The following is a 19,744-nucleotide window of genomic DNA, read 5'->3' as shown; positions in this document are numbered from 1 at the left end:
TGTTCGCTCACTTCTCGCGGTCGAATTTGCAAGAAACCGAGTTTATTTGCTGCCATAGAGTCGAGGATTGCCGACTTGAAAGCGGCTTCACACTGTGGGGGGGCGTTAGCCGCCAGCAAGGATGCTACGTTGCGTCGAGAGCGTGTTCGCTTGCTTCTCGCGGTCGAATTTGGAAGAAACCGAGTTTATTTGCTGCCATAGAGTCGAGGATTGCTGACTTGAAAGCGTATCCACACTGTGGGGGGACGTTAGCCACCAGCAAGGATGCTACATTGCGTCGAGAGCGTGTTCGCTTGCTTCTCACGGCTAAATTTGCAAGAAACCAAGTTTATTTGCCGTCGTAGAGGCGAGGATTGCAGACTTGAAAGCGTATCCACACTGTGGGGGGACGTTAGCCGCCAGCATGGATGCTATGTTGCGTCGAGGGCGTGTTCGCTCGCTTCTCGCGGCTAAATTTGCAAGAAACCAAGATTATTTGCCGTCGTAGAGGCGAGGATTGCCGACTTGAAAGCGGCTTCACACTGTGGGGGGACGTTAGCCGACAGCAAAGGATGCTACGTTGCGTCGAGAGCGTGTTCGCTTGCTTCTCGCGGTCGAATTTGGAAGAAACCGAGTTTATTTGCTGCCATAGAGTCGAGAATTGCCGACTTGAAAACGGCTTTACACTGTGGGGGGACGTTAGCCGCCAGCAAGGATGCTACGTTGCGTCGAGGGCGTGTTCGCTTGCTTCTCGCGGTCGAATTTGCAAGAATCCAAGTTTATTTGCCGTCGTAGAGTCGAGGATTGCCGACTTGAAAGCGGCTTCACACTGTGGGGGGACGTTAGCCGCCAGCATGGATGCTACGTTGCATCGAGAGCGTGTTCGCTCGCTTCTCGCAGTCGAATTTGCAAGAAACCGAGTTTATTTGCTACCATAAAGTCGAGAAAACCAGACTTGAAAACGGCTTCACACTGTGGGGGGACGTTAGCCACCAGCAAGGACGCTACGTTGCGTCGAGAGCGTGTTCGCTTGCTTTTCGCGGTCGAATTTGCAAGAAACCAAGTTTATTTGCCGTCGTAGAGTCGAGGATTGCCGACTTAAAAGCGGCTTCACACTGTGGGGGAACGTTAGCCGCCAGCAAGGATGCTACGTTGCGTCGAGAGCGTGTTCGCTCGCTTCTCGCAGTCGAATTTGCAAGAAACCGAGTTTATTTGCTGCCATAGAGTCGAGGATTGCCGACTTGAAAGCGGCTTCACACTGTGGGGGGACGTTAACCACCAGCAAGGATGCTACATTGCGTCGAGAGCGTGTTCGCTTGCTTCTCGCGGTCGAATTTGCAAGAAACCGAGTTTATTTGCTGCCGTAGAGTCGAAAATTGCCGGCTTGAAAGCGTATCCACACTGTGGGGGGACGTTAGCCACCAGCATGGATGCTACGTTGCGTCGAGAGCGTGTTCGCTCGCTTCTCGCGGCTAAATTTGCAAGAAACCGAGTTTATTTGCTGCCGTAGAGTCGAGGATTGCCGACTTGAAAGCGGCTCCACACTGTGGGGGGACGTTAGCCGCCAGCAAGGATGCTACGTTGCGTCGAGGACGTGTTCGCTTGCTTCTCGCGGCTTAATTTGCAAGAAACCAAGATTATTTGCCGTCGTAGAGGCGAGGATTGCCGACTTGAAAGCGTATACACACTGTGGGGGGACGTTAGCCACCAGCAAGGATGCTACGTTGCGTCGAGAGCGTGTTCGCTCGCTTCTCGCAGTCGAATTTGCAAGAAACCGAGTTTATTTGCTGCCATAGAGTCGAGAATTGCAGACTTGAAAGCGGCTTCACACTGTGGGGGGACGTTAGCCACCAGCAAGGATGCTACGTTGCGTCGAGAGCGTGTTCGCTTGCTTCTCGCGGTCGAATTTGCAAGAAACCGAGTTTATTTGCTGCCATAGAGTCGAGGATTGCAGACTTGAAAGCGGCTTCACACTGTGGGGGGACGTTAGCCGCCAGCAAGGACTCTACGTTGCGTCGAGAGCGTGTTCGCTTGCTTCTCACGGCTAAATTTGCAAGAAACCAAGTTTATTTGCCGTCGTAGAGGCGAGGATTGCCGACCTGAAAGCGTATCCACACTGTGGGGGGACGTTAGCCGCCAGCATGGATGCTACGTTGCGTCGAAGGCGTGTTCGCTCGCTTCTCGCGGCTAAATTTGCAAGAAACCGAGTTTATTTGCTGCCATAGAGGCGAGGATTGCCGACTTGAAAACGGCTTTACACTGTGGGGGGACGTTAGCCGACAGCAAGGATGCTACGTTGCGTCGAGAGCATGTTCGCTTGCTTCTCGCGGCTAAATTTGCAAGAATTCAAGTTTATTTGCCGCCGTAGAGTCGAGGATTGCCGACTTGAAAGCGGCTCCACACTGTGGGGGGACGTTAGCCGCCAGCAAAGATGCTACGTTGCGTCGAGGACATGTTCGGTTGCTTCTCGGCGTCCAATTTGCAAGAAACCGAGTTTATTTGCTGCCATAGAGTCGAGGATTGCTGACTTGAAAGCGTATCCACACTGTGGGGGGACGTTAGCCGCCAGCATGGATGCTACGTTGCGTCGAGAGCATGTTCGCTCGCTTCTCGCGGCTAAATTTGCAAGAATTCAAGTTTATTTGCCGCCGTAGAGGCGAGGATTGCCGACTTGAAAGCGGCTCCACACTGTGGGGGGACGTTAGCCGCCAGCAAAGATGCTACGTTGCGTCGAGGACATGTTCGGTTGCTTCTCGGCGTCAAATTTGCAAGAAACCGAGTTTATTTGCTGCCATAGAGTCGAGGATTGCTGACTTGAAAGCGTATCCACACTGTGGGGGGACGTTAGCCGCCAGCAAGGATGCTACGTTGCGTCGAGAGCGTGTTCGCTCACTTCTCGCGGTCGAATTTGCAAGAAACCGAGTTTATTTGCTGCCATAGAGTCGAGGATTGCCGACTTGAAAGCGGCTTCACACTGTGGGGGGGCGTTAGCCGCCAGCAAGGATGCTACGTTGCGTCGAGAGCGTGTTCGCTTGCTTCTCGCGGTCGAATTTGGAAGAAACCGAGTTTATTTGCTGCCATAGAGTCGAGGATTGCTGACTTGAAAGCGTATCCACACTGTGGGGGGACGTTAGCCACCAGCAAGGATGCTACATTGCGTCGAGAGCGTGTTCGCTTGCTTCTCACGGCTAAATTTGCAAGAAACCAAGTTTATTTGCCGTCGTAGAGGCGAGGATTGCAGACTTGAAAGCGTATCCACACTGTGGGGGGACGTTAGCCGCCAGCATGGATGCTATGTTGCGTCGAGGGCGTGTTCGCTCGCTTCTCGCGGCTAAATTTGCAAGAAACCAAGATTATTTGCCGTCGTAGAGGCGAGGATTGCCGACTTGAAAGCGGCTTCACACTGTGGGGGGACGTTAGCCGACAGCAAAGGATGCTACGTTGCGTCGAGAGCGTGTTCGCTTGCTTCTCGCGGTCGAATTTGGAAGAAACCGAGTTTATTTGCTGCCATAGAGTCGAGAATTGCCGACTTGAAAACGGCTTTACACTGTGGGGGGACGTTAGCCGCCAGCAAGGATGCTACGTTGCGTCGAGGGCGTGTTCGCTTGCTTCTCGCGGTCGAATTTGCAAGAATCCAAGTTTATTTGCCGTCGTAGAGTCGAGGATTGCCGACTTGAAAGCGGCTTCACACTGTGGGGGGACGTTAGCCGCCAGCATGGATGCTACGTTGCATCGAGAGCGTGTTCGCTCGCTTCTCGCAGTCGAATTTGCAAGAAACCGAGTTTATTTGCTACCATAAAGTCGAGAAAACCAGACTTGAAAACGGCTTCACACTGTGGGGGGACGTTAGCCACCAGCAAGGACGCTACGTTGCGTCGAGAGCGTGTTCGCTTGCTTTTCGCGGTCGAATTTGCAAGAAACCAAGTTTATTTGCCGTCGTAGAGTCGAGGATTGCCGACTTAAAAGCGGCTTCACACTGTGGGGGAACGTTAGCCGCCAGCAAGGATGCTACGTTGCGTCGAGAGCGTGTTCGCTCGCTTCTCGCAGTCGAATTTGCAAGAAACCGAGTTTATTTGCTGCCATAGAGTCGAGAATTGCAGACTTGAAAGCGGCTTCACACTGTGGGGGGACGTTAGCCGCCAGCAAGGATACTACGTTGCGTCGAGTGTGTTCGCTTGCTTTTCACGGTCAAATTTGCAAGAAACCGAGTTTATTTGCTGCCATAGAGTCGAGGATTGCCGACTTGAAAGCGGCTTCACACTGTGGGGGGACGTTAACCACCAGCAAGGATGCTACATTGCGTCGAGAGCGTGTTCGCTTGCTTCTCGCGGTCGAATTTGCAAGAAACCGAGTTTATTTGCTGCCGTAGAGTCGAAAATTGCCGGCTTGAAAGCGTATCCACACTGTGGGGGGACGTTAGCCACCAGCATGGATGCTACGTTGCGTCGAGAGCGTGTTCGCTCGCTTCTCGCGGCTAAATTTGCAAGAAACCGAGTTTATTTGCTGCCGTAGAGTCGAGGATTGCCGACTTGAAAGCGGCTCCACACTGTGGGGGGACGTTAGCCGCCAGCAAGGATGCTACGTTGCGTCGAGGACGTGTTCGCTTGCTTCTCGCGGCTTAATTTGCAAGAAACCAAGATTATTTGCCGTCGTAGAGGCGAGGATTGCCGACTTGAAAGCGTATACACACTGTGGGGGGACGTTAGCCACCAGCAAGGATGCTACGTTGCGTCGAGAGCGTGTTCGCTTGCTTCTCGCGGTCGAATTTGCAAGAAACCGAGTTTATTTGCTGCCATAGAGTCGAGAATTGCAGACTTGAAAGCGGCTTCACACTGTGGGGGGACGTTAGCCACCAGCAAGGATGCTACGTTGCGTCGAGAGCGTGTTCGCTTGCTTCTCGCGGTCGAATTTGCAAGAAACCGAGTTTATTTGCTGCCATAGAGTCGAGGATTGCAGACTTGAAAGCGGCTTCACACTGTGGGGGGACGTTAGCCGCCAGCAAGGACTCTACGTTGCGTCGAGAGCGTGTTCGCTTGCTTCTCACGGCTAAATTTGCAAGAAACCAAGTTTATTTGCCGTCGTAGAGGCGAGGATTGCCGACCTGAAAGCGTATCCACACTGTGGGGGGACGTTAGCCGCCAGCATGGATGCTACGTTGCGTCGAAGGCGTGTTCGCTCGCTTCTCGCGGCTAAATTTGCAAGAAACCGAGTTTATTTGCTGCCATAGAGGCGAGGATTGCAGACTTGAAAACGGCTTTACACTGTGGGGGGACGTTAGCCGACAGCAAGGATGCTACGTTGCGTCGAGAGCGTGTTCGCTTGCTTCTCGCGGCTAAATTTGCAAGAATTCAAGTTTATTTGCCGCCGTAGAGTCGAGGATTGCCGACTTGAAAGCGGCTCCACACTGTGGGGGGACGTTAGCCGCCAGCAAAGATGCTACGTTGCGTCGAGGACATGTTCGGTTGCTTCTCGGCGTCCAATTTGCAAGAAACCGAGTTTATTTGCTGCCATAGAGTCGAGGATTGCTGACTTGAAAGCGTATCCACACTGTGGGGGGACGTTAGCCGCCAGCAAGGATGCTACATTGCGTCGAGGGCGTTTTCGCTCGCTTCTCGCGGCTAAATTTGCAAGAAACCGAGTTTATTTGCTCCCATAGAGTCGAGAATTGCAGACTTGAAAGCGGCTTCACACTGTGGGGGGACGTTAGCCGCCAGCAAGGATGCTACATTGCGTCGAGGGCGTTTTCGCTCGCTTCTCGCGGCTAAATTTGCAAGAAACCAACTTTATTTGCCGTCGTAGAGGCGAGGATTGCAGACTTGAAAGCGGCTTCACACTGTGGGGGGACGTTAGCAGCCAGCAAGGATGTTACGTTGCGTCAAGGGCGTGTTCGCTCGCTTCTCGCGGTCGAATTTGGAAGAAACCGAGTTTATTTGCTGCCATAGAGTCGAGGATTGCTGACTTGAAAGCGTATCCACACTGTGGGGGGACGTTAGCCACCAGCAAGGATGCTACGTTGCGTCGAGAGCGTGTTCGCTTGCTTCTCGCGGTCGAATTTGGAAGAAACCGAGTTTATTTGCTGCCATAGAGTCGAGAATTGCTGACTTGAAAGCGTATACACACTGTGGGGGGACGTTAGCCGCCAGCATGGATGCTACGTTGCGTCGAGGACGTGTTCGCTTGCTTCTCGCGGCTTAATTTGCAAGAAACCAAGATTATTTGCCGTCGTAGAGGCGAGGATTGCCGACTTGAAAGCGTATACACACTGTGGGGGGACGTTAGCCACCAGCAAGGATGCTACGTTGCGTCGAGGACGTGTTCGCTTGCTTCTCGCGGCTTAATTTGCAAGAAACCAAGATTATTTGCCGTCGTAGAGGCGAGGATTGCCGACTTGAAAGCGTATACACACTGTGGGGGGACGTTAGCCACCAGCAAGGATGCTACGTTGCGTCGAGAGCGTGTTCGCTCGCTTCTCGCAGTCGAATTTGCAAGAAACCGAGTTTATTTGCTGCCATAGAGTCGAGGATTGCAGACTTGAAAGCGGCTTCACACTGTGGGGGGACGTTAGCCACCAGCAAGGACTCTACGTTGCGTCGAGAGCGTGTTCGCTTGCTTCTCACGGCTAAATTTGCAAGAAACCGAGTTTATTTGCTGCCATAGAGGCGAGGATTGCCGACTTGAAAACGGCTTTACACTGTGGGGGGACGTTAGCCGACAGCAAGGATGCTACGTTGCGTCGAGAGCATGTTCGCTCGCTTCTCGCGGCTAAATTTGCAAGAATTCAAGTTTATTTGCCGCCGTAGAGTCGAGGATTGCCGACTTGAAAGCGGCTCCACACTGTGGGGGGACGTTAGCCGCCAGCAAAGATGCTACGTTGCGTCGAGGACATGTTCGGTTGCTTCTCGGCGTCAAATTTGCAAGAAACCGAGTTTATTTGCTGCCATAGAGTCGAGGATTGCTGACTTGAAAGCGTATCCACACTGTGGGGGGACGTTAGCCGCCAGCAAGGATGCTACGTTGCGTCGAGAGCGTGTTCGCTTGCTTCTCGCGGTCGAATTTGCAAGAAACCGAGTTTATTTGCTGCCATAGAGTCGAGGATTGCCGACTTGAAAGCGGCTTCACACTGTGAGGGGACGTTAGCCACCAGAAAGGATGCTACGTTGCGTCGAGAGCGTGTTCGCTTGCTTTTCGCGGCTAAATTTGCAAGAAACCGAGTTTATTTGCCGTCGTAGAGGCGAGGATTGCAGACTTGAAAGCGGCTTCACACTGTGAGGGGACGTTAGCCGCCAGCAAGGATGCTACGTTGCGTCGAGAGCGTGTTCGCTCGCTTCTCGCGGCTAAATTTGCAAGAAACCGAGTTTATTTGCCGTCGTAGAGGCGAGGATTGCAGACTTGAAAGCGGCTTCACACTGTGGGGGGACGTTAGCCGCCAGCATGGATGCTATGTTGCGTCGAGGGCGTGTTCGCTCGCTTCTCGCGGCTAAATTTGCAAGAAACCAAGATTATTTGCCGTCGTAGAGGCGAGGATTGCAGACTTGAAAACGGCTTACCACTGTGGGGGGACGTTAGCCGCCAGCATGGATACTACGTTGCGTCGAGGGCGTGTTCGCTTGCTTCTCGCGGTCGAATTTGCAAGAAACCAAGTTTATTTGCTGCCGTAGAGGCGAGGATTGCCGACTTGAAAGCGGCTTCACACTGTGGGGGGACGTTAGCCACCAGCAAGGATGCTACGTTGCGTCGAGGGCGTGTTCGCTTGCTTCTCGCGGTCGAATTTGCAAGAAACCAACTTTATTTGCCGTCGTAGAGGCGAGGATTGCAGACTTGAAAGCGGCTTCACACTGTGGGGGGACGTTAGCCGACAGCAAAGGATGCTACGTTGCGTCGAGGGCGTGTTCGCTTGCTTCTCGCGGTCGAATTTGCAAGAAACCAACTTTATTTGCCGTCGTAGAGGCGAGGATTGCAGACTTGAAAGCGGCTTCACACTGTGGGGGGACGTTAGCCACCAGCAAGGATGCTACGTTGCGTCGAGGGCGTGTTCGCTTGCTTCTCGCGGTCGAATTTGCAAGAAACCAACTTTATTTGCCGTCGTAGAGGCGAGGATTGCAGACTTGAAAGCGGCTTCACACTGTGGGGGGACGTTAGCCACCAGCAAGGATGCTACGTTGCGTCGAGGGCGTGTTCGCTTGCTTCTCGCGGTCGAATTTGCAAGAAACCAACTTTATTTGCCGTCGTAGAGGCGAGGATTGCAGACTTGAAAGCGGCTTCACACTGTGGGGGGACGTTAGCCGACAGCAAAGGATGCTACGTTGCGTCGAGGGCGTGTTCGCTTGCTTCTCGCGGTCGAATTTGCAAGAAACCAACTTTATTTGCCGTCGTAGAGGCGAGGATTGCAGACTTGAAAGCGGCTTCACACTGTGGGGGGACGTTAGCCGCCAGCAAGGATGCTACGTTGCGTCGAGAGCGTGTTCGCTTGCTTCTCGCGGTCGAATTTGCAAGAAACCGAGTTTATTTGCTGCCATAAAGTCGAGAAAACCAGACTTGAAAACGGCTTTACACTGTGGGGGGACGTTAGCCGCCAGCATGGATACTACGTTGCGTCAAGAGCGTGTTCGCTTGCTTCTCGCGGTCGAATTTGCAAGAAACCGAGTTTATTTGCCGTCGTAGAGGCGAGGATTGCAGACTTGAAAGCGGCTTCACACTGTGGGGGGACGTTAGCCGACAGCAAGGATGCTACGTTGTATCGAGAGCGTGTTCGCTCGCTTCTCGCGGTCGAATTTGCAAGAATCCAAGTTTATTTGCCGTCGTAGAGGCGAGGATTGCAGACTTGAAAGCGGCTTTACACTGTGGGGGGACGTTAGCCGCCAGCAAGGATGCTACGTTGCGTCGAGAGCGTGTTCGCTTGCTTCTCGCGGCTAAATTTGCAGGAAACCAAGTTTATTTGCCGTCGTAGAGGCAAGGATTGCCTACTTGAAAGCGGCTTCACACTGTGGGGGGACGTTAGCCACCAGCATGGATGCTACGTTGCGTCGAGGGCGTGTTCGCTCGCTTCTCGCGGTCGAATTTGCAAGAAACCGAGTTTATTTTCTACCATAAAGTCGAGAAAACCAGACTTGAAAACGGCTTCACACTGTGGGGGGACGTTAGCCGCCAGCAAGGATGCTACGTTGCGTCGAGAGCGTGTTCGCTTGCTTCTCGCGGCTAAATTTGCAAGAAACCAAGTTTATTTGGCGTCTTAGAGGCGAGGATTGCAGACTTGAAAGCGGCTTCACACTGTGAGGGGACGTTAGCCGCCAGCAAGGATGCTACGTTGTATCGAGAGCGTGTTCGCTCCCTTCTCGCGGTCGAATTTGCAAGAATCCAAGTTTATTTGCCGTCGTAGAGTCGAGGATTGCCGACTTGAAAGCGGCTTCACACTGTGAGGGGACGTTAGCCACCAGAAAGGATGCTAAGTTGCGTCGAGGACATGTTCGCTTGCTTCTCGGCGTCAAATTTGCAAGAAACCGAGTTTATTTGCTGCCATAGAGTCGAGGATTGCTGACTTGAAAGCGTATCCACACTGTGGGGGGACGTTAGCCGCCAGCAAGGATGCTACGTTGCGTCGAGAGCGTGTTCGCTTGCTTCTCGCGGCTAAATTTGCAAGAAACCGAGTTTATTTGCTGCCATAGAGGCGAGGATTGCTTACTTGAAAGCGGCTCCACACTGTGGGGGGACGTTAGCCGCCAGCATGGATGCTACGTTGCATCGAGAGCGTGTTCGCTTGCTTCTCGCGGTCAAATTTGCAAGAAACCAACTTTATTTGCCGTCGTAGAGTCGAGGATTGCAGACTTGAAAGCGGCTTCACACTGTGGGGGGACGTTAGCAGCCAGCAAGGATGCTACGTTGCGTCGAGGGCGTGTTCGCTTGCTTCTCGCGGTCGAATTTGCAAGAAACCGAGTTTATTTGCTGCCATAGAGGCGAGGATTGCTTACTTGAAAGCGGCTCCACACTGTGGGGGGACGTTAGCCGCCAGCATGGATGCTACGTTGCATCGAGAGCGTGTTCGCTTGCTTCTCGCGGTCAAATTTGCAAGAAACCAACTTTATTTGCCGTCGTAGAGTCGAGGATTGCAGACTTGAAAGCGGCTTCACACTGTGGGGGGACGTTAGCAGCCAGCAAGGATGCTACGTTGCGTCGAGGGCGTGTTCGCTCGCTTCTTGTGGCTAAATTTGCAAGAAACCAACTTTATTTGCCGTCGTAGAGGCGAGGATTGCCGACTTGAAAGCGGCTTCACACTGTGGGGGGACGTTAGCCGCCAGCAAGGATGCTATGTTGCGTCGAGGGCGTGTTCGCTCGCTTCTCGCGGTCGAATTTGCAAGAAACCGAGTTTATTTGCTGCCAGAGTCGAGGATTGCCGACTTGAAAGCGGCTTCACACTGTGGGGGGACGCTAGCCGCCAGCATGGATGCTACGTTGCGTCGAGAGCGTGTTCGCTTGCTTCTCGCGGTCGAATTTGCAAGAAACCGAGTTTATTTGCTGCCATAGAGTCGAGGATTGCCGACTTGAAAGCGGCTTCACACTGTGAGGGGACGTTAGCCACCAGCAAGGATGCTACGTTGCGTCGAGAGCGTGTTCGCTCGCTTCTCGCGGCTAAATTTGCAAGAAACCAAGATTATTTGCCATCGTAGAGGCGAGGATTGCAGACTTGAAAGCGGCTTCACACTGTGGGGGGACGTTAGCCACCAGCAAGGATGCTACGTTGCGTCGAGGGCGTGTTCGCTCGCTTCTCGCGGTCGAATTTGCAAGAAACCAAGTTTATTTGCTGCCATAGAGTCGAAAATTGACGACTTGAAAGCGGCTTCACACTGTGGGGGGACGTTAGCCGCCAGCAAGGATGCTACGTTGCGTCGAGGGCGTGTTCGCTTGCTTCTCGCAGTCGAATTTGCAAGAAACCGAGTATATTTGCTGCCGTAGAGTCGAGGATTGCCGACTTGAAAGCGGCTTCACACTGTGGGGGGACGTTAGCCGCCAGCAAGGATGCTACGTTGCGTCGAGAGCGTGTTCGCTCGCTTGTCGCGGTCGAATTTGCAAGAAACCGAGTTTATTTGCTGCCATAGAGTCGAGGATTGCCGACTTGAAAGCGTATCCACACTGTGGGGGGACGTTAGCCACCAGCAAGGATGCTACGTTGCGTCGAGAGCGTGTTCGCTTGCTTCTCGCGGTCGAATTTGCAAGAAACCGAGTTTATTTGCTGCCGTAGAGTCGAAAATTGCCGACTTGAAAGCGTATCCACACTGTGGGGGGACGTTAGCCGCCAGCAAGGATGCTACGTTGCGTCGAGAGCGTGTTCGCTTGCTTTTCGCGGTCCAATTTGCAAGAATCCAAGTTTATTTGCCGTCGTAGAGGCGAGGATTGCAGACTTGAAAGCGGCTTCACACTGTGGGGGGACGTTAGCCGCCAGCAAGGATGCTACGTTGCGTCGAGAGCGTGTTCGCTTGCTTCTCGCGGTCGAATTTGCAAGAAACCGAGTTTATTTGCTGCCATAAAGTCGAGAAAACCAGACTTGAAAACGGCTTTACACTGTGGGGGGACGTTAGCCGCCAGCATGGATACTACGTTGCGTCAAGAGCGTGTTCGCTTGCTTCTCGCGGTCGAATTTGCAAGAAACCGAGTTTATTTGCCGTCGTAGAGGCGAGGATTGCAGACTTGAAAGCGGCTTCACACTGTGGGGGGACGTTAGCCGACAGCAAGGATGCTACGTTGTATCGAGAGCGTGTTCGCTCGCTTCTCGCGGTCGAATTTGCAAGAATCCAAGTTTATTTGCCGTCGTAGAGGCGAGGATTGCAGACTTGAAAGCGGCTTTACACTGTGGGGGGACGTTAGCCGCCAGCAAGGATGCTACGTTGCGTCGAGAGCGTGTTCGCTTGCTTCTCGCGGCTAAATTTGCAGGAAACCAAGTTTATTTGCCGTCGTAGAGGCAAGGATTGCCTACTTGAAAGCGGCTTCACACTGTGGGGGGACGTTAGCCACCAGCATGGATGCTACGTTGCGTCGAGGGCGTGTTCGCTCGCTTCTCGCGGTCGAATTTGCAAGAAACCGAGTTTATTTTCTACCATAAAGTCGAGAAAACCAGACTTGAAAACGGCTTCACACTGTGGGGGGACGTTAGCCGCCAGCAAGGATGCTACGTTGCGTCGAGAGCGTGTTCGCTTGCTTCTCGCGGCTAAATTTGCAAGAAACCAAGTTTATTTGGCGTCTTAGAGGCGAGGATTGCAGACTTGAAAGCGGCTTCACACTGTGAGGGGACGTTAGCCGCCAGCAAGGATGCTACGTTGTATCGAGAGCGTGTTCGCTCCCTTCTCGCGGTCGAATTTGCAAGAATCCAAGTTTATTTGCCGTCGTAGAGTCGAGGATTGCCGACTTGAAAGCGGCTTCACACTGTGAGGGGACGTTAGCCACCAGAAAGGATGCTAAGTTGCGTCGAGGACATGTTCGCTTGCTTCTCGGCGTCAAATTTGCAAGAAACCGAGTTTATTTGCTGCCATAGAGTCGAGGATTGCTGACTTGAAAGCGTATCCACACTGTGGGGGGACGTTAGCCGCCAGCAAGGATGCTACGTTGCGTCGAGAGCGTGTTCGCTTGCTTCTCGCGGCTAAATTTGCAAGAAACCGAGTTTATTTGCTGCCATAGAGGCGAGGATTGCTTACTTGAAAGCGGCTCCACACTGTGGGGGGACGTTAGCCGCCAGCATGGATGCTACGTTGCATCGAGAGCGTGTTCGCTTGCTTCTCGCGGTCAAATTTGCAAGAAACCAACTTTATTTGCCGTCGTAGAGTCGAGGATTGCAGACTTGAAAGCGGCTTCACACTGTGGGGGGACGTTAGCAGCCAGCAAGGATGCTACGTTGCGTCGAGGGCGTGTTCGCTTGCTTCTCGCGGTCGAATTTGCAAGAAACCGAGTTTATTTGCTGCCATAGAGGCGAGGATTGCTTACTTGAAAGCGGCTCCACACTGTGGGGGGACGTTAGCCGCCAGCATGGATGCTACGTTGCATCGAGAGCGTGTTCGCTTGCTTCTCGCGGTCAAATTTGCAAGAAACCAACTTTATTTGCCGTCGTAGAGTCGAGGATTGCAGACTTGAAAGCGGCTTCACACTGTGGGGGGACGTTAGCAGCCAGCAAGGATGCTACGTTGCGTCGAGGGCGTGTTCGCTCGCTTCTTGTGGCTAAATTTGCAAGAAACCAACTTTATTTGCCGTCGTAGAGGCGAGGATTGCCGACTTGAAAGCGGCTTCACACTGTGGGGGGACGTTAGCCGCCAGCAAGGATGCTATGTTGCGTCGAGGGCGTGTTCGCTCGCTTCTCGCGGTCGAATTTGCAAGAAACCGAGTTTATTTGCTGCCAGAGTCGAGGATTGCCGACTTGAAAGCGGCTTCACACTGTGGGGGGACGCTAGCCGCCAGCATGGATGCTACGTTGCGTCGAGAGCGTGTTCGCTTGCTTCTCGCGGTCGAATTTGCAAGAAACCGAGTTTATTTGCTGCCATAGAGTCGAGGATTGCCGACTTGAAAGCGGCTTCACACTGTGAGGGGACGTTAGCCACCAGCAAGGATGCTACGTTGCGTCGAGAGCGTGTTCGCTCGCTTCTCGCGGCTAAATTTGCAAGAAACCAAGATTATTTGCCATCGTAGAGGCGAGGATTGCAGACTTGAAAGCGGCTTCACACTGTGGGGGGACGTTAGCCACCAGCAAGGATGCTACGTTGCGTCGAGGGCGTGTTCGCTCGCTTCTCGCGGTCGAATTTGCAAGAAACCAAGTTTATTTGCTGCCATAGAGTCGAAAATTGACGACTTGAAAGCGGCTTCACACTGTGGGGGGACGTTAGCCGCCAGCAAGGATGCTACGTTGCGTCGAGGGCGTGTTCGCTTGCTTCTCGCAGTCGAATTTGCAAGAAACCGAGTATATTTGCTGCCGTAGAGTCGAGGATTGCCGACTTGAAAGCGGCTTCACACTGTGGGGGGACGTTAGCCGCCAGCAAGGATGCTACGTTGCGTCGAGAGCGTGTTCGCTCGCTTGTCGCGGTCGAATTTGCAAGAAACCGAGTTTATTTGCTGCCATAGAGTCGAGGATTGCCGACTTGAAAGCGTATCCACACTGTGGGGGGACGTTAGCCACCAGCAAGGATGCTACGTTGCGTCGAGAGCGTGTTCGCTTGCTTCTCGCGGTCGAATTTGCAAGAAACCGAGTTTATTTGCTGCCGTAGAGTCGAAAATTGCCGACTTGAAAGCGTATCCACACTGTGGGGGGACGTTAGCCGCCAGCAAGGATGCTACGTTGCGTCGAGAGCGTGTTCGCTTGCTTTTCGCGGTCCAATTTGCAAGAATCCAAGTTTATTTGCCGTCGTAGAGGCCAGGATTGCAGACTTGAAAGCGGCTTCACACTGTGGGGGGACGTTAGCCGCCAGCAAGGATGCTACGTTGAGTCGAGAGCGTGTTCGCTCGCTTCTCGAGGCTAAATTTGCAAGAAACCGAGTTTATTTGCCGTCGTAGAGTCGAGGATTGCCGACTTGAAAGCGGCTTCACACTGTGGGGGGACGTTAGCCGCCAGCAAGGATGCTACGTTGAGTCGAGAGCGTGTTCGCTCGCTTCTCGAGGCTAAATTTGCAAGAAACCGAGTTTATTTGCCGTCGTAGAGTCGAGGATTGCCAACTAGAAAGCGGCTTCACGCTGTAGAGGGACGTTAGCCGCTTGCTACCTAGCGAGACGCGTTCGCTTTCTTGTCGTCAAATTTGCAGGACACAGCTGGAATGCATTATCACGATATAGCAACAGTATTAAAAGCTCTATTTAAGTATTTCATTTTTTTTTTATCATTTATTTGACAGAGACATGACTTAATGTGCCAGAATTAGCCATAAGGCTATTTTACATCTGTGGTTCCTGGACCGATGTTAAAAATGGTCACTCTAAAAGCAATAATGATGAGATAACAAAAGATCATAAAAAAGTCCATCAGTGTAATAAGCTACAGTAGTAAATAACATAATTATATACAATATTTTGTCATTAAATTTCAGTGTACAAACCTCAAAACCAGTGAAGGTGGCACGTAAATGGTAAATAAAAACAGAATACAATGATTTGCAAGTCCTTTTCAACTTATATTCAATTGAATAGACTTCAAAGACAAGATATTTACTGTTCGAACTGGTAAACTTACCGACCTTCGATCCCTCAGGCTGTACTGCATTAAAAAAAATGACATCAGTGTGTAAAGGATATCACCACACGGGCTCAGGAACACTTCAGAAAACCACTGTCAGTAACTACAGTTGGTCGCTACATTTGTAAATGCAAGTTAAAACTCTACTATTCAAAGCCAAAGCAATTTATCAACAACACCCGGAAACGCCGCCGGCTTCACTGGACCCGAGCTCATCTAAGATGGACTGATGCAAAGTGGAAAAGTGTTCTGGTGGTCTGACGACTCCACATTTCAAATTGTTTTTTGGAAACTGAGGAAAAGAACCAAAGGATTGTTCTAGGGGCGAAGTTTAAAAAAGCAGCATCAGTGATGGTATGGGGGTGTATTAGTGTCCAAGGCATGTGTAACTTACACATCTGTGAAGGCACCATTAATGCTGAAAGGTACATACCGGTTTTGGAGCAACATATATTACCATCCAAGCAACGTTATCATGAACGCCCCTGCTTATTTCAGCAAGACAATGCCAAACCACATGTGGCTTCATAGTAAAAGAGTGCGGGTACTAGACTGGCCTGCCTGACTCCCGTTAAGAATATGTGGCGCAAAATGAAGTCTAAAATACCACAACGGACTGTTTAACAACTTAAGCTGTACATCAAACAAGAATGGGAAAGAATTCCACCGGAAAAGCTTCAAAAATTGGTCTTTTCAGTTCCCAAACGTTTATTGAGTGTTGTTAAAAGGAAAGGTGATGTAACACAGTGGTAAAAATGCCCCTTTGCCAACTTTTTTGCAATGTGTTGCTGCCATTAACGTCTAAGTTGCCGGAAAATAAGTTTCTCAATTGGAACTTTAAATATCTCGTCTTTGCAGTCTATTCAATTGAATATAAGTTGAAAAGGATTTGCAAATCATTGTATTCTGTTTTTATTTACCATTTTGAGTACCTTGAAGGTAGAAAAGCGCTATACAAGTACAACCCATTTATCATTCATCATTTATTTACACAACGTGCCAACTTCACTGGTTTTGGGTTATGTACATTAGACATTACTGTATAGATACAAAAAAATAAGTAAAGTTATAAATAAATGATAAATGGGTTGTACTTGTATAGCGCTTTTCTACCTTCAAGGTACTTAAAGCGCTTTGACACTACTTCCACATTCACACACACATTCACACACTGATGGAGGGAGCTGCCATGCAAGGCGCCAACCAGCACCCATCAGGAGCAAGGGTGAAGTCTGCAAGTTAACCATGCCCTTGGGCACTAATACACCCCCATACCATCACCCATGCTGGCTTTTGCACTTTGCGCCTTGAACAATCCGGATGATTCTTTTCCTCTTTGGTCCGGAGGACACGACATCCAATTTGCATCAGTCCATCTTAGATGAGCTCGGGCCCAGCGAAGCCGGCGGCGTTTCTGGGTGTTGTTGATAAATGATAAATGGGTTGTACTTGTATAGCGCTTTTCTACCTTCAAGGTACTCAAAGCGCTTTGACACTACTTCCACATTTACCCATTCACACACACATTCACACACTGATGGAGGGAGCTGCCATGCAAGGCGCCAACCAGCACCCATCAGGAGCAAGGGTGAAGTGTGCAAGTTACCCATGCCTTGGGCACTAATACACCCCCATACCATCACCCATGCTGGCTTTTGCACTTTGCGCCTAGAACAATCCGGATGATTCTTTTCCTAACGACATCCACAGTTATCAAAAACAATTTGAAATGTGGACTCTATCAGACCTCAGAACACTTTTACAATTTGCATCAGTCCATCTTAAATGAGCTCGGGCCCAGCGAAGCCGGCGGCGTTTCTAGGTGTTGTTGATAAATGAGTTGTACTTGTATAGGGCTTTTCTACCTTCAAGGTACTCAAAGCGCTTTGACACTACTTCCACATTCACACACACATTCACACACTGATGGAGGGAGCTGCCATGCAAGGCGCCAACCAGCACCCATCAGGAGCAAGGGTGAAGTGTGCAAGTTACCCATGCCTTGGGCACTAATACACCCCCATACCATCACCCATGCTGGCTTTTGCACTTTGCGCCTAGAACAATCCGGATGATTCTTTTCCTAACGACATCCACAGTTATCAAAAACAATTTGAAATGTGGACTCGTCAGACCTCAGAACACTTTTACAATTTGCATCAGTCCATCTTAGATGAGCTCGGGCCCAGCGAAGCCGGCGGGGTTTCTGGGTGTTGTTGATAAATGATAAATGGGTTGTACTTCTATAGGGCTTTTCTACCTTCAAGGTACTCAAAGCGCTTTGACACTACTTCCACATTCACACACACATTCACACACTGATGGAGGGAGCTGCCATGCAAGGCGCCAACCAGCACCCATCAGGAGCAAGGGTGAAGTGTCTTGCTCAGGACACAACGGACGTGACGAGGTTGGTTCTAGGTGGGATTTGAACCAGTGACCCTCGGCCACTCTCCCACTGCGCCACGCCGTCCCTTATTATTCAATTATATTCATGAAACAGATAAAATTCAGTCACACTTGCTAAAAAACATGATTCTAAAATTATAAGAGGCCAACTCTCCTGGGCAGTCATTAATGTTGTGTATGGCAAACAACTTACCGAGCTCAAATGCGTGTTTTTGGACGTCACATCGTCGGCGCCCTTCTTCTCCAGCGTCTTCTTGTAAATGATCACCATGGCAACCCCCGTCTTTGTCCCGAGCCGTTGCAGAGAGGGCGAGTCGGGCCGGCCATGGCGATGGGATGTCCAAAGTTCGCTCCCAAAAGCATTACACCGTTTCCGTGTCTTCCGTGGACGTGCGCTGGCCTCTCCCCGACCGCCGCTTCCTGAGGAGACACAGGACCGCCTTGAAATAACGCGCCGCTGAAAACGGAGAGACCGCCCATCTGTGAGGTGTAAAGGTCGCCCAGACAGCTTGGAAGCCATCTGTTCACCGACTGTACGTATTGATGATGAGTCATTGCTGGGAAATATACACAGAAGTCAGGACCATTCTTGACCAAAACCAACATTTCTTACCTACTGGTACCTGCTCGTGTGTATTTGGAGTCTAAAGAAGTCCGAAAAATTTGAGATCGAACCATGGAGGCATTGGAAAGTTTCACAGCATTTCACTTTTTCCACATTTTGTTACGTTACAGTCTTATTCCAAAATGTAGTCCATTCATTTTTGTCGCCAAAATTCTACACACAATAACCCTTAATGACAATGTCAAAAGGTTTGTTTCATTTGCAAATGTATTTAAAAAAAATATTTACTCAAAATTCTACACACAATACCCCAAAATGACGATGTGAAAAGTTTTTCTTTTTAATTTGCAAATGTATTTAAAAAAAAAAAAAAAAAAACACTTACTCAATACTTAGTTGATGTACATTTCGCTTTTTCCACATTTTAAGTTACAGCCTTATTCGAAAATCTAACACATTCATTTTGTCCTCAATATTCTACACACAATACCCCATAATGACAATGTGAAAAGGTTGTTTTTTTTATTATTTGCAAATGTATTAAAAAAAAAAATACTCTACTTAGTTGATGCATATTTAACTTTTTCTAGATTTTGTTAAGTTACAGTCTTGTTCCAAAATGTAATAAATTCATTTTGTCCTCAAAATTCTACACACAATACCCCAAAAATGACAATGTGAAAATATTTATTTTTAATTTGCAAATGTATTTAAAAAAAAAAAACACACATACTCAATACTTAGTTGATGCACATTTCACTTTTTCCACATTTTAAAAATTACAGCCGTATTCCAAAATGTAATCCATTCATTTTTGTCACCAAAATTCTACACACAATACCCCTTAATGACAATGTCAAAAGGTTTGTTTAATTTGCAAATGTATTTAAAAAAAAAAAAAAACACTTACTCAATACTTAGTTGATGTACATTTCACTTTCCACATTTTAAGTTACAGCCTTATTCGAAAATCTAACACATTCATTTTGTCCTCAATATTCTACACACAATACCCCATAATGACAATGTGAAAAGGTTGTTTTTTTTTTATTATTTGCAAATGTATTTAAAAAAAAAATACTCTACTTAGTTGATGCATATTTAACTTTTTCTAGATTTTGTTAAGTTACAGTCTTGTTCCAAAATGTAATAAATTCATTTTATCCTCAAAATTCTACGCACAATACCCCATAATGGCAATGTGAAGTTTTTCTTTTTTAATTTGCAAATGTATATATATTTTATATATAAACTTACTCAATACTAAGTTGATGCACATATTTACTTGTTCTACATTTTGTTAAGTAGTTACAGCCTTATTCCAAAATATAATACATTTATTTTTGTCCTCAAAATTCTGCGCACAATACCCTATAATGACAATGTGAAAATTGTTTCTTTTTAATTTGCGGATGTATTTTTTTTAAAAACTTACTTAATACTTAGTTGATGCACATTTGACCTTTTACACATTTTGTTAAGTTACAGCCTTATTCCAAAAGGTAATAAATTCATTTTTTCCTAAATAAAAAAAATTCTACACAAAATACCCCATTATGACAATGTGATCCTTTTATTTTTTCATTTGCAAATGTATT

At 49.4% G+C, this 19,744-nt stretch overlaps 1 protein-coding gene across 1 annotated transcript in view; it reads right to left on the bottom strand.

Annotated features, from left to right (window-relative positions):
* fam53b (family with sequence similarity 53 member B) overlaps nucleotides 1-19,744 on the bottom strand; it is an 87,389-nt gene that overhangs the window by 36,036 nt on the left and 31,609 nt on the right. The window contains 1 exon segment of the mRNA XM_061907577.1: nucleotides 17,775-18,001. Coding sequence (XP_061763561.1) covers nucleotides 17,775-18,001 — 227 coding nt within the window.

This window comes from Nerophis ophidion, linkage group LG08 (assembly GCF_033978795.1).
Source record: "Nerophis ophidion isolate RoL-2023_Sa linkage group LG08, RoL_Noph_v1.0, whole genome shotgun sequence".
NCBI classification, from domain to species: Eukaryota; Metazoa; Chordata; class Actinopteri; order Syngnathiformes; family Syngnathidae; genus Nerophis; species Nerophis ophidion.
This window is presented reverse-complemented; position numbering and strand designations above follow the sequence as displayed.